Source organism: Agelaius phoeniceus, chromosome Z (assembly GCF_051311805.1).
Source record: "Agelaius phoeniceus isolate bAgePho1 chromosome Z, bAgePho1.hap1, whole genome shotgun sequence".
Taxonomy (NCBI): Eukaryota; Metazoa; Chordata; class Aves; order Passeriformes; family Icteridae; genus Agelaius; species Agelaius phoeniceus.
In genome coordinates, this window is record NC_135303.1 from 16968457 (window position 1) to 16982742 (window position 14286).

Genomic DNA, 14286 nt, shown 5'->3' on the forward strand with positions numbered 1-14286 from the left:
TGCAAAAGGTAAACAAAAGTAATGCAAAACTGCGAGTGAGGATCATACAGAAAGATTATCTCCAGAAATTTAAAAAAAAATCAAATCAAATTGGGTCTCCCCCTGCTGTGTGAAACAGAGTATTTTGAATTGTGTCTATTCCCAAAAGCAATGTTACTAGAATTGGTCTTCCACTTGATTACAGAGGCAAATGAAGAAACACAACTTGTAAATATCAAATAAAATGAGACCGCTTGATACAAATATTTTACATTTATTGGAAGAGTACAGTGAAACAGGGACTGCAGACTCATTAGTGGTAAGTGGTCCAAAGGAGAAGACAAAGGACTATTCAAAAAAGGTCTGCAGTTTACAGGAAGACTGAAAATCTCTTACATAACAGTCTAGGAAAATAAAAAGTTAGCTTGAGTTCTAAAGTGTGACTTTAAAGCATATAAAAAATTGGCAAATAAATAAAGTTAAAATGCAGTTCTATTTAAAATTATAAAGGACCGACAACTGGCAACTGTATAACATAGTTATAATTTTCAGACTTGATTAAAAGCCAGATAAATTCACAAATGTTGTTTCTTTATTTTTTTAATTTTATTTTACATGTACTTTAGGGAAGAAGGACCCATTTCCAGTGTTATGTATTATCGATCTGTTTCACAAATATATTATTTTTAAACAACAAAGAGCATAAAAGGTGCTTTACCTGATATTGCTGGTGCGTATTTTGGCACAAAATTGAGAACTGGATACCTAAAGACATCTGCAAATGGCATCTGTGTCCACTCAAGGCTACTGGTGACAAAGTCTGGCTTGTGATGGCAAGCCAGTGATGTGAATTTCCCTCCTTCCCTAACACCCCTGTTCTGTCTCCAGCTGCCAACAGTTACACAAAGGAAAGCAACACATGCAATTTTAAAATCAGCAGTCCTACAACCCCAGCCCAAGTTTCATCCCTGGAAGTCCTCTAACAGAAGGCACAAGGCAGGTGCTTAATGCTGGCTTTCACTCCTCAGCATTTCTCTGTAGGAGTCTGCCTGCCTTGGGTGTCCTGTGTGATGAGCCTGTATCATGGGGTTTTTTCCTATTACCTGTTTTCAACATTTTAGTGAAAATTAAGTGGGAAGCTTGCTAAAAAAACCAAATTAACTTGTGATTTACAGGTAGTGGTACAATTAACACTGGAAAAAGACATGTAAACAGACATTTCAACCGAGACCCAGTGCAAGAGCAGTTCCCTGTACACAACAATAATGCTTATCTCCTGGAATTGCAGGGTTCAGCACTTCATAGTGGTGGGGTTGTATAATTATTTCTGTAAGTATATGTTGTATGATATAATCAATTCAAATTCCTGAAAGCAAAATGATGAAAATTAACACTGTCTGAAAAGGTCTGTTAAGAAGAAGGAAGCTCACAATAAGGCTTAGGTGGAATTAAGTAATTGCTGTTGATTTGGAAGATGCTGTTCCAATCTGGCCTGACAGCAAAATGTCAAGGAGAATATTTAGCTCTTTAATTCTCCCTGTGTGGAGCAGAATGTTCTGTATTGTAAACCACACAGTAACAAATGTTCCTCTGATGTATCTTATGATGTGGACAATTTGTGATATAGCTAGGATCTGCAATTTCATTAACAATATGCTTCACCTTGATTTGAACAGTATGCTTCACCTTGATTCATGGTTACTTCCATTTTCATACAAACACACTGCCCTAGGTTTTAAAGTACAACATCACCACATTACTTCTGAATTAAACAACAGCAGGAGTGTATTTGGACTTTCCTGTCACCAGAATAATTTCATTTGATAAATGAAAGGGTGCCATCTGTGATACATGGAGCCTTCAGAATTAGGAAATATTTGAGAGACGCAACAGTAAAGATTATTACAGCAGAGCTCAGCTGAAGTGTAAGATTGCTGCAACCCTCTTTAGAGAGCAGAAAGATTCTTTAGGAATTGAGGCAACAGCTCAGAGTCAATTGGTTATATATCAGTTATCCACGAATTTTGCATTATTACTTGCATGTAACAGCAAAGGAATTCTTCATATGTTGAGAAAGACTGAGCTGACTGAAAAGAGTACAGTGCATCTTTTTTTAGTAATGGAAAGTTCTGGCACATACTTTCAATATCTCTAATGCAAAGGGAATCACTGTTCTGATTTTTGTTTCAAAAGTCTAATTGCCTTATATTGATGAAGAGTTTCAATGGCTGGCTCGCTTACTATATTCACAAAACTTAAGAACTTATCTATAAACATTTGTGTTTCCAGAACTAGATGACAGATCCAAATAGTAGCAATTCAGGATTTTTCCAAGTGTTCTCTGCTCAGTGTGAATCCTAGGTTACCATACTGGTTCAGAGGCTGTATTTATCAATAAACAATAAATCAATTAAGTTGTATTTACAAGGTATTCCACTCTGGGAGACAGAGGAAGAAAGAATCTAGTTCATGGCTCTTCTATGTTTTCAATTTATGACCTCAGTCAACTACATTTAAGGGTTTTATTTATCAATTTTTTCTAAATATGCCTAGATTTTTTTTGTTTGAAGAAGGCATATGGATCTGAGATCTTTAAATGCACCACCCTTCCATAGCTACAATCTCAAACACCTGCAAAACAACAATTTAGCTACTGAACTAATTAGTTGTTTAGCTCACACCCCCACTCCCAAACAAACCATCTGAAACTTCTAATTTAAGTCCTGCCTAGATGATGTCTGAGAAAATGGCATTCTGAAATAGCCAATACTATACAACTGCCTGAAAATAAAACAAATCTGAGTTAACACCCAAGTTCTATACCTGGACATATATTCCAGCTGAAATTTTATATCAAAGAGAAGGGGACATAATGGTAACTTAGGGTTGTTGGTGGAGGTAGCATTCCCTGGGAAAGAACAGTAAATACACCTCTGAAACTTTCTGTTTTATAGAGTAGTACTAAGGCTGAAAAACAGATATTTCTTTTGCTTATTTGACAGAGAAGTGAAATCAAGGTGGATTCTAGGGTCAAAACTCTGAAAGTTTAAAGTCAGGGGCTTCCAGCCCTGTTCTATATGGTACTTATTATAATGAACACAATGACTGACAACTGGATGTGAAAATATGCAAAAATGTTGGAGCTACCAGGCAGATCTTGCTGGAATTTTTGAGAAGAGAATCTTCCCTTTGAAATTTCAGGTCTCAGCAAAGTAAAGTTGGTATAAATAACATACTAAAAGGCAACTCTGCAACACATATAGGAGCTGGATATGACAGTTCAGTACCACTTTGAGGAAATAAATGGTAGTAGTACTTTACTGTTCATTATGTGATGTGTGAATGAATTCTTCCATTTCAATTTGAAGCTTTCCACCTTTAAACTTTATGTGTTGATAATGGGAAGCTACCCCAGGGAACAGTTACTCTTAGAAAACCTTGATAGGCTCCGGAGGTTGATTCACTTTCCTAGTAAGCTGTTGCTAGTTATTAAGGACTGCTTTTTTGTTTGTTTTCAGTAAATCTGCAAAAGGGGACTACTGAAAGAAAACATTTTTAATAGAGCTGATATTTCAAATTGACCAGATCTCTTAAAAACTCATGGTTGTTTGGAACTTCAGGAATACTGGACTTGCCCTGTGCTTGCCATGCACCTTTTAATTACTAATTGAGGTCCTGTATTACTAATTACTAGAAGTGAAGGACTGCATGAAAACCACTCTAAGAGGAAAAAAATGCATTGCTTCATTGGTAGCCTGACTAGCCTAGGAAGAAAGCTTCCAACAATATCTGAAGTCCTTTTGTGCTTTACAAGAAGAAAAAATTAATTGTCAAACTCTTCCTTTAATAGCAAACTATTTTATGCTTAGCCATAAAAATGTTACAAATCCAAGTGCACTGGCACAAACAAGTATTTCTAGCGCCTAAAAACAGGACAGCTGTTACAGAAAGTGAACTCTCTCAGCTTCTTTCTCTTTATTTAATCTTTATAATGAGTTATTATTTATGACAATCAATTATTCTCAGAACTGCTGAATACCATGTTTGATGACACTATTTACACACTAGCTTAGCTCTTCAAATATTGCACTCCCTTAAGTCTGTGAGTAGCACTGACAATTAGAGGATATGACAGCAAGAATACTGGAAACAGGGCTAGTATTTCATCACTGTTGTTAATATTTGTGCAGCAGCACATCTGAGAAAACTGGAGGGGAGACATTTGTAAATACTTCTGAGACTTGGTTACACTGTAACCTCAGAAAAATGTGGGGGATTTTTCTTCTTTTTTGTTTTCTTCATTACCTTTACAGTGGGTGCAAAAAGGGTAACAAAATAGTTATAAAGAGATAACAAATAGGTAACTTCATAGTCAATTTTAATAATGTGCTTGTATTTAAGTAAGCATAACAGGTGGTCAAAGACATTAATGAAAAAATACTTGAGTATGAATAACCTAATATTTCCTTAACCAGTTTTCTCTTTCCTGTCAGTGAGAATGGGCTTTACCAGCTGCAGTTCTCACTGATGGCCTTCTGGTGATGCACTTCGCAACAATGATTTCCAAAAAAGTTTTAAGCAATTCTGCAAAAGGGCATATTTTTTTAACAAGAAATGCAATATAACTGTAGCTGATAAACAAAAAGCTAGTTCATTGTTTTTTTACAGAACTAATGAAAATGCACATTTCAAAGTTAATGCCTTTGTGGGATGCTAACTCTACATCACCACCCTTTGCTGAACCAAGATTTGTTTCCAGACAAGATACTTTCCCTATTTTACTTTTCATAAAACAAAGAAGCTTAGAAAACCTTATGACTTCACTGAGGACTGGACCTGGAAGATAATATGCACTAATTTTCTACTAAAAACAAACTAAGGATGCACTTCTTGCTGTCAAAGCAATTTTCTTAAAATAATGAATGCAATTGCTAGGAAAAACATGAAAATAAGAGAAAATTTGTTGAATTCCCTCTCACACTACAAGCTGAGGATAACAGTATTTAGAGTTTTCTGCGTTTAACAATATAAAATAATTCAGGATTCTCTCGGGGTCCCTCTGGTTGTGACAATGCCAGTGTAACAACCTAACCTGAAATCCATGCTTGCCAAAGAGGCTGAAGCTTAACTTCCTTGTAAGTTCTCTTTTTAAGTTTCCTAAACATAGTACATGAGCCAAATGACCTGGCTAACCTGGTAAAATTAACCTGGCAAAATTAAGTCATCAAGAGGCCATGGAGAGAAGATATTGCAGCCTTGCTTCTTTAGTGCCATGTCTTTCTTTTAAATTTCATGGCATGGCAGGCTTGGTTGTGAATGCTCCTGTGAGAAGCCTACAGTAGCTACAGGTATGGAGTCCACTTCCTAAATTGAATAGTTTCAACACTTACAAGTCAGACACGACAAACGAATTCTGCCACAAACTGTTAAATTAATGCTACAAAAGTTTAAATAATTGAAAAGACATGTACCTGTGTTGAAATTTATTCTATACTTACAAAGCCATTCTGGTATTCTCCCAAAGTATTACTAGTTTTGAACTGAACTGGTGCCTACTTCAGTAACAGTAACAAATTTTCCTAATGCTGTAGAAATTCCCTGTTTTAAAAAGACTTCAAATTTAAACAGAAGTGTGATATATATGTATGGAGGTTAACAATTCCAGAATAAAATGTTAGTATTGTTTTTATCCTTCTATGAGAGTCAGGATGGTGACTGGTTAATTTATGACGAATACAACAGTATTTTATTTTATCTGAATGAAGCAGTATTTCTTGCTGTCAAGAGGGCATATGGCAAAGAAACAGTCCATCTCTCTAACAAAAGAATATTAACTCTCCAGAAAAGCTATGAATGCTGACACTGTTATCTTTACTTGCAGACTTCAGGGATGCATATGTAAGGAAACGCTGTTGGATGGATTTTCCCAAATGATTGTGAAACATTTCTTAGATCTTAGTACACTCGCACTTGCATTAGCATACTAGCAAATTAAGGCACAGACTCTGTGTACTACTTAGAAGCATACAAGCTAACAAGAATGTTTCCTATTGCTCTTGAAAAATATCTCTGGGCTACTTGAAGTACAGAACTAAGTAAATATATCCAGTACACTTACAATGAAGTTTTAATTTATGCCACCAAGTTTTCCAAGCACTACACTTTAATGGGTATGTGTATATAAATGCTTATCTCCAAGAAAAAGAAATCACTTAACAAAATGCAAGAAGCACTTACCATTCCTTACAGCTGGATACTGACAGTACCACCTCAAATGCAGGTGATGTGATCCCACACGACCATTCACTGTTGTAGTTGGACACTAATTCCTATGTAACAGACAAATTCTTCTAGCCTACACATATTTTGGTCACACATGGCCCTAAACCACCACTCAGCACTACTGTAAATATACTTTAGAGAGCAAAAGATGATGTGGACAATAGAAAAGCCACCCTAAAAGAAATAAAAATGTAATGTAGCCACTGACTTCACTAAATCTCATTCCCACTGTAACACTAAAATATAAGGCTAATTAACATTCCAGATGCTGTGTTACTTACAATCCCTGTTTCTTACTTGCATTAGCAGCAACTAGTATCCCTTGATCTGAATAGTTTAGTAAATTCCTAGAAGTATTTTAAGCACCTTAATGCTGGAACTCAGACAGGGATACAGTAACTTGTTCCTATTTTTATTCAGAGCCCTAGAAAACAATTCCAGCTGCAAAGAGGACCCAGAGTCAAAGTAACAAATGGTGCACCTCCTCCCTCCACTATCTAGTAAGGTTTTATTCTTTCTGGCTTTTTTTTTAATATATATTTATATGTATATATATATATACAAACACAAGGTTTATATTCTTGGTGCATTTAAACCTTGTTTATCCCCAGTCTTTTGATATTTGATTGCAATAATGTAAGAAAAATAGAAGGTTAGTATTTCTACTCTGCTGTTCCCTGTCAGAGGCTTTAAACATACTTCTTTCCTTTTGGTTGTTTGCACAACTTCCTCATGCCATACAGAAGTAGTATTTTCCTTTGGACACTATGCATGAAATGTTCTTTTGTTCAAAATAAACTTTTGCATGCTCCAGCTGCATTCTGAGAATTTCTACCAATTTAAGGGAAAAAATCAGGGTCAAAAGCAAATCTAGCAGCATATTTATTAGCACCTCTAAGATCAATTATATTTGTCATCTGCTGCTATCATTAATAAACCATTTTTTCTTGGCCTAGTACTTTCACATATTTTTGGAAGGCAGATAGTTTGCAGTATTTCTTAGCATGTGCTAAGAAATATACTTTATATTGGTCTTTTTTTTTCTAAAATAAACATAGGTCACCATAAAAGAAACATGCTACTGAATTCTGATGGCACTGAAGGAGAAAAAAGGCATTATTTAAGTAGATCACATAAAAAGTCAGAAGTATTTCTACTGTATGGTAACAAATGCACAAGCAATTCAACTACCAAAAAAATTCTGGATTTTTCCATTCAGTAAGCATGTTTGCATCCAGAATCTAACTGAGCTTCATGCTTCAAACCAAGTATCACCTAAATATATCAGATGTAGAAAGAATTTTTTAAAAAAAGCTTCTAGTTGAAATACTTGTCAAAACTGTCTTCAGTTTTAAGGCCAACATGTATGACAATCCCCACATTAATATGCTGACATACAGGACAGGGATAGCAGAGTGGGAGCACAGCTTAAAGTAGAATACTTCTGAAAATGTCACTAGCAGTTATTTGCTGTAAAACAGATAAAAGCCACAGTCCCTTAAATTTATAGTATGTGCTTTCCTATGTACATGTAACCTAAATTACAGTACTACTGTGACTGGATATATAGCATTTCGCAGTATATATCTTTAATGCAGGTGTAGGCACCATTCAAGATGGTACACCAGTTAATTTCAAAGTAATCCTAGAAGAATATTGCAAATAATGCTATATAAATGCATAGTGTCTGAGGGAAACAATTACTTCATGGGAAAATAAAGTCCCAGACATAGAGTTTGGCACTTCTTCATCACTATGTCACTTTCTTTTTGATTGAAGACAGCTCTTTCTGAATCTCACTGAATTTTGGCCGGTTTTCTGGCTTGTAGTCCCAGCATCTCTGCATTATTTTATATATTTCTTCTGGACATTTTTGTGGTGCAGACATTCGGTAGCCTGGTACACAGAAAAAGTGGAGAAAAACTTTTAGTACTGAAAGCAGATGCATATTGACAAATCTAAAAAGATAAGAGCAAAGTTCAAGACCATTTCATTTATAAAGACCTTCAAGGCAATATGAGGAACATCTAAAATACATATCCTATAGATGACAGATAATTATGAAACTAATTAAAATTCAGGTACCAGTGACATTCAAGTTGGGCATGCTGCTCATCCCTAATAGCAGCAACTCACACAGATTTCTTTCTTGTATCTTAGGAAGCAGCTACCCTCTGGTTTTCAGTTGTATTTCCTTACTTCACTGCAGTGAGGAAACTGATAATAAAAATGAAAATGTGAGTAAATGTATTTGCTCTTTTGAAGATGTATCCACTTTTATTCTCACATTTCTTCCCTTTTTTGTCTCCTTAAGGAAGTTCTTCGCCATCTGCACTTTAGTAATTAATTTTTCCTCCCTCTGTTTTCTTAACTTTTGGAGCTTTCCATCTTATCTCAAATCTCTTTCTCTTCTGGTTTGCTTAGATAGGCAGTGGCTTCCACACTTCGCTGCTGCCATCAGCCAAGGAGTTCTCTGACTTGACAATGAGCAGGAGAATGGACAATCAGTTAAGTAAATTAGCAGCTAATCATTCAAAAGTCGCAGGTAAGTGGCTATTCAGGCATATCATCAATAGCCTGGACCACAGAGGTGTACTCACAGCAGTGAAGACAATTTCTTAATGAGTAGGAAGTTGGGAAAAATGCCAGGAGGATTGTATGTATGGACAAGGAGATCCTGGACAAAATCAAACACAGAATCAGGTAATGAAAGGAATACCAAAACACTGTCTGAACCTCCAGGGATGAAGTTAAGAAAGACAAAGCCCAGAAGGGCTTGAATCTGTCCAGGTGTGTCAAAAACAACAAGCAGAGCTCCTCTAACTGTGCAGGGGACAAAAGGTTTGAAAAAATGTGTGCCCACTGCTGAATGAGGGACTGATTAACTCAGCAACACAGGACAGGGACAAGCTGAGGTACTGAACACCTTCTTCATCTCAGCCTCTACTAGCAAGACCAGCCTTCAGGAATGCCAAGCTCCAGGGATCAGTGAGAAAGGCTGGAACAAGGAAGATGTACCCTTGGTGGAAGAGGACCTGGTCAGAGAATACTTAAGCACACCAGATTTAGTTAAGTCCGGGGGCTCTGATGCACCTGTGAGTACTGAGAGAAGGGCCTGATGTCACTGCCACACCATACATACATACATACATCACTTCAAGTACAGGGAGGCGTACCTGAAGACAGAAGTAAAGCAAATGTCACTCCTATCTTCAAGTCAGAGCACCCAAGGAACTGCAGGCTGGTCAGCATCACCTTGATCCCAGAAGGAGATTGAGCAACTAATTGCTGGAAGCAATTTCCAGGCAGTACAAGGAAATCATCAGGAGTAAGCATGCAGAAAGTCAGCATGGATTCACTAAGAGCAAGTCATGCTTGACCAATGCGAGAAACTTCTTCAATGAGATGAGTAGCCTGATACATGAGGAAATTCCACTGTAAAATCCCACAGACACCTTTGAATTTATGGGCTAGATGACAAGACAGGGAGGTGGATTGAAAACAGGCTGAACAGTGAGCCCTGAAGGCAGGTAATGAGTGGTTCGAAGTCTGAGTGGAACTCCAGGGTCCAGTCCTGTGTCGCACCTTCACTAAGGCTGTGGGTGAGGGGCAGGTGCCCCCTCAGGGATGGTGACACAGCAGTGTCCCCCTTGCTGGTGGCACCGGGCCCTGGGGGGGGTCTGATACACTACAGGGTGGTGGTGCTGTCCACAGGGACCGGGACAGGCTGGAGAAAGGGGCTGGCAGGAGCCTCAAGAATGGGAAGAACCAAGTGCTGCAGCTGGGAACAGCCCCGGGCACCAGTATGGGCGGGGAATGCCCCGTGGGAAGCGGTTGGTCAGGAAAGGCCCTGGGGCTCCTGCTGGACCCCAGCATGAGCTCTTCCAGCAAAGAATGCTAACGGCACACTGGGCTGCGCTAGTAGGGGTGCCACAGCAGTTTGAGGGAAATCATCTGCCCAACCTGTTCAGTCCTGGCTGAGGCCACATCTGGAGTGCTGGGTCCAGTACTGGGCTCCCCAGTATAAGACAGACACAGGCACAATGGAGAGAATCTCATGAAGGATCACCAAGGTGATGGAGGCACTGAAACATCTCTCTCTCCTATGAGGAAATGCTGAGTGAGCTGGAGGAGCTCATCCTGGAGAGGAAAAAGCTCAGGGGATCTCAGCAATGTATAAAAACACCTGCAGGGAGGGTGCAAAGAAGGTGGGTCCAGGCTCTTTCCATGCCCAGTGACAGGACATGGAGGTAATGAGCACACACTGAAACATGGGAAATTCCTCCACTTTTTTCCCTGTGAGGGTGACTGAGTACAGATTGTCCAAAGACAACCACATTCACAGAGATTTGCAAAAGTCATCTGGATGTGATCCTGCTGAGCTGGGTGGTTGGACCAGACGACATTCAGAGCTCCCTGCACACCTCAGCCATTCTTTGAGTCTGTGATTCCACAAATTGTCAGACAAATATGGCTCAGGCTCCAGGATTTGATTTGGCCTTTAAGGAGAAACTTTATTATCACCTACAGTGCTCATAAAACTATAACAAACACTGACAATGTGTGTAAATCAGCAAACCAGAGTTTTTTTGTTTGCTGTTTGTTTTTGTTTTAAATAATTTGGAAGTTTTACTAGCTTAGAACATATTTATAAATTATACAGTAGTATTATGTAGGGAAGGAACAGTTCTGAAATGCCACTAAAGACAATGAAAACAAATCAAACTCCTGAACTCCTACTCACAGTTATTTGCTATTTTACCCTTTTGATTATTTTGTAAAAGAGAAATGCAGCTTGCAATGCTCAACTAGTTTACCATTCTCCACCATAATTGCTAAATCTTTCTGTGAAATGATTTAATAAAGAAGATGGAATGATAGAGATTTTTTTCTGGCAGTTTAGAATATTTATACCTGCATTAGCATCATCTTAAATAATTCAAGCTTCTGCTTTGCACAGCAGTAAATCCCTCCTTTCCATCTCACCTGTTAGTTCTGCAATAATGGAAGTCAGCATGCTGTAAGTCTTCCAACCTTTAAGTTACTGGTCAGTGCATTCCTTTTTTTCCAAAAGGCCTATATACATCACCCTACTCCTCCCAGAGAGCTAGTCAGCAGTTTAGGAAACCTCATATTGTTTTTGCTAGAGTTGCTACAAAACTTGTATGTTATTTCTTAGCTATTTTACGCCGAATCCATACCATTTACCCAGCAATTGTTTCACTTTCAAGGAATAATTACCTTTCTCAACTTGCTCTCGTGCTTGTTGGTTGGTCATTCCAGGGTATGGGCATACTCCTAAACTGAAGGTCTCCCACAGAAGAATTCCAAAGCTCCATACATCACTCTCAGATGTGTATCTCCCTAAAAAAAGGAAAGCAAACCTTGAATTTAACATTCAGAGAAATTGGTATTTCAGATAATTATGGCGCAAATTTCCTGTAAAGGTAAAAGTGTTACACTGGCAGTCTTCAGGCAAAACAAAGCTGTAGCTACTAATAAAACATTCTACAGATTTCAACGTCTCCAGTATTTCAAAGAATGAACAAATTATATTAAAACAAAAACTCTGGAGTAACATAAGCTAACCTTAAGTTCTACAGCTATACACAGACCACTCCAGTTTGTCAAGCAAGTTAAGAATTTCTTTCCTTCTTAATGTACAAAAATATTTTTCTTTTAATATAAAAGGACAAAAAAATGTTAGAGTTTTCCTACTCATTTACAACTGCTTTCAATTCCAAATATTCTTTAAAAAATTACCTTTTCTAGTTTTCCATTTTAGCATGGCAGTGTTTATTCTGAGAGGAGCTACCACCAACACTGTTTCTAAGTGTGAAGAAGGCCCGGTTCTTATGCTTTGAGAAACTGATCTCTGAAAATCAAAGTAAGGCTGGATGCTGCAAAACTGACACACACAATCAGTTTAAGAAAAAAAAAAAATCAGGCCTGCTGGTTCAATTGCCTCCAATTATGCTTCAGAGATAGCAAAATAAATAATTGATAGATAACTGAATTCCAAGCCTCTTTGTGGAATTGTAGCTTTCTATTACAGGGAGACATTTTGGAGCAGATATTTCTATTGTCAGTGATGGATTCTCATTAGAAAATTAAGACTCCTAGCCTTTTGCAGCAGAATCAGTGAACATGTTGTCTTAAAAATCCATTTTCAACATCACTTTCAACATTTTTCATGGCTGCTCTTCTTTGTTGCGTACTATCACTTTGTATTTACATATCTTTATTCTTAAAAACAACACTTGTGAATGTATTGTTTGTTTATCTCTAATCATCAAACTAGATAAACTAAGCCACTTCTGACTAGGAAAAAAAGGAAAATACATGTAAATTATAGTGACAGTTGATGACAGTGACAACTGTTCTGACGTCAGAAATCTCAGTTTACTCTTAGACTAAATATCACTTCCAGCTGTGCTATGTTAGCTTGTGTGCCTCATGGTTGGCAATTATGGATATTCACTATGCTCTTTGGAGTAAGATTAGTTTTCTTGTCTGTGTATCAACTTCCCACAGTTGGGCATCCAGAAATTTAACACTTTTCACTGAAAGCATTCAGCAAATACAAGATAGGTGATTAGCTGTTTTATTGGGTTTTTTTACAGAAAGTACAAGTTCTGTACAGTTAATTATATTTTATGCTATTACATTATCTGAGGGGAAAAAAAAAGATCTGTTTATAAAAAAACCCCAAGTCCTCCCCACGTTACTATTAACATCACAAATAACTCAAAATATTTTGGGGAGAAAACATACATATTAAATGTATTTTAATTTTCAAAGATCAGGAAGCAAAAATACCCCACAATCATCCTAAATATGTGCCGATTTTGGTCGGGTAGAATTAAGTCTATTCACAGTGCCAGGTACAGGGCTCTGTTTTAGATTTCTGCCGAACTCAGGGTTGATAATTCAGTGATGGTTTTCTTATTGCTTTGACTGCACAGAGCCAAGGCCTTCCCTGCTTTTCACGCTGCATGCTGGTGAGGAAGCTGTGGGTCCTTGGGAGGGAACACAGCCAGGACAGGCGATCCCAAACAGACCAAAGGAAGATTCCAGACCATGTGACATCAGGCTCAGTGTATAAAGTCGGGGGATGAAGGAGGAAAGGGGAGCTGTTTGGAGTGATGGGGTTTGCCCTCCCAATAACAGTGTAGAATGGCTCTGAACAGCACCCACGGAACCAAAGCTTCCATTTCTCAAAAACTCCAGTGGCATCTGAATTTTGCTTCTGACTTCTGACACAATTTGTGTCAGAACCACAACATTTGCCCTAGCCTGGTTTCTAGCCTTCACAACTTGTGGGGCTTTTTTAAATTAACATACTTTAGTGACCACTCTTGATTTGTCATATACAGTGACTTCAGCAAAGACAAAAAAAAGAACTTTTTTGTAGCTTCTTAACCACACTGGCATTTATGTAATGGCCAAATGATCCTATTTCTCATTTTCCTCCAACCTTTGAATCTTGATATTCAGGACTGACCTGGCCAGTGGTTACCAATTAGTTTTGAAATACTGCAGATTTAATTTTATTTCATTTTGATATCTTAAAAACCACCAATCATACCTACACAATTCAATGCAATTATTAAAACCTTATTATTAGAATGGAAAACAATAAAACATAATCCAGTAAGTTTTAATAGTATCTTTCAAGGGAGTGGAAAAAAACTATCCTTCAAAAACACACAGAAATCTTTCATGACATTTTGAAAGTTGAATATTGACTGCTGAACATATTAACATGTTTGAGAGAGCTTATTTCCCAAACATTACAGAAAATGACCTATAGCTGCTGGAATATATATGTGCTTAAGGAAACACAAAGTAAGTTGATGTTAATCAACAATCCCCTCTTCTCCTGTACTGTGCAGAAAAAACAGACTCAGCAGAACAAAGTGAAGGTGTGGTCACAAGAGCCTGTTTCCTGCTAAATGCAGTCAACTGGATCACATATGGTTATAAAGATAGGTTTTCATAATACATCAAAAACACTGTATGTAT

At 37.6% G+C, this 14286-nt stretch overlaps 1 protein-coding gene across 4 annotated transcripts in view; it reads right to left on the bottom strand.

The window, feature by feature from the left end:
• Positions 1-233: 233 nt before the first annotated feature.
• FER (FER tyrosine kinase) overlaps positions 234-14286 on the bottom strand; it is a 166047-nt gene continuing 151994 nt past the window's right edge. For all 4 annotated transcript variants that reach the window (XM_077172210.1, XM_077172213.1, XM_077172212.1 and 1 more), the window contains 2 exons: positions 11503-11625; positions 234-8157 (listed from right to left, as the gene is read on the bottom strand). In XM_077172210.1, the coding sequence (XP_077028325.1) occupies positions 8015-8157; positions 11503-11625 (266 nt within the window). In that variant the 3' untranslated portion in view covers positions 234-8014. The remainder of the gene's footprint in view (positions 8158-11502; positions 11626-14286) is intronic.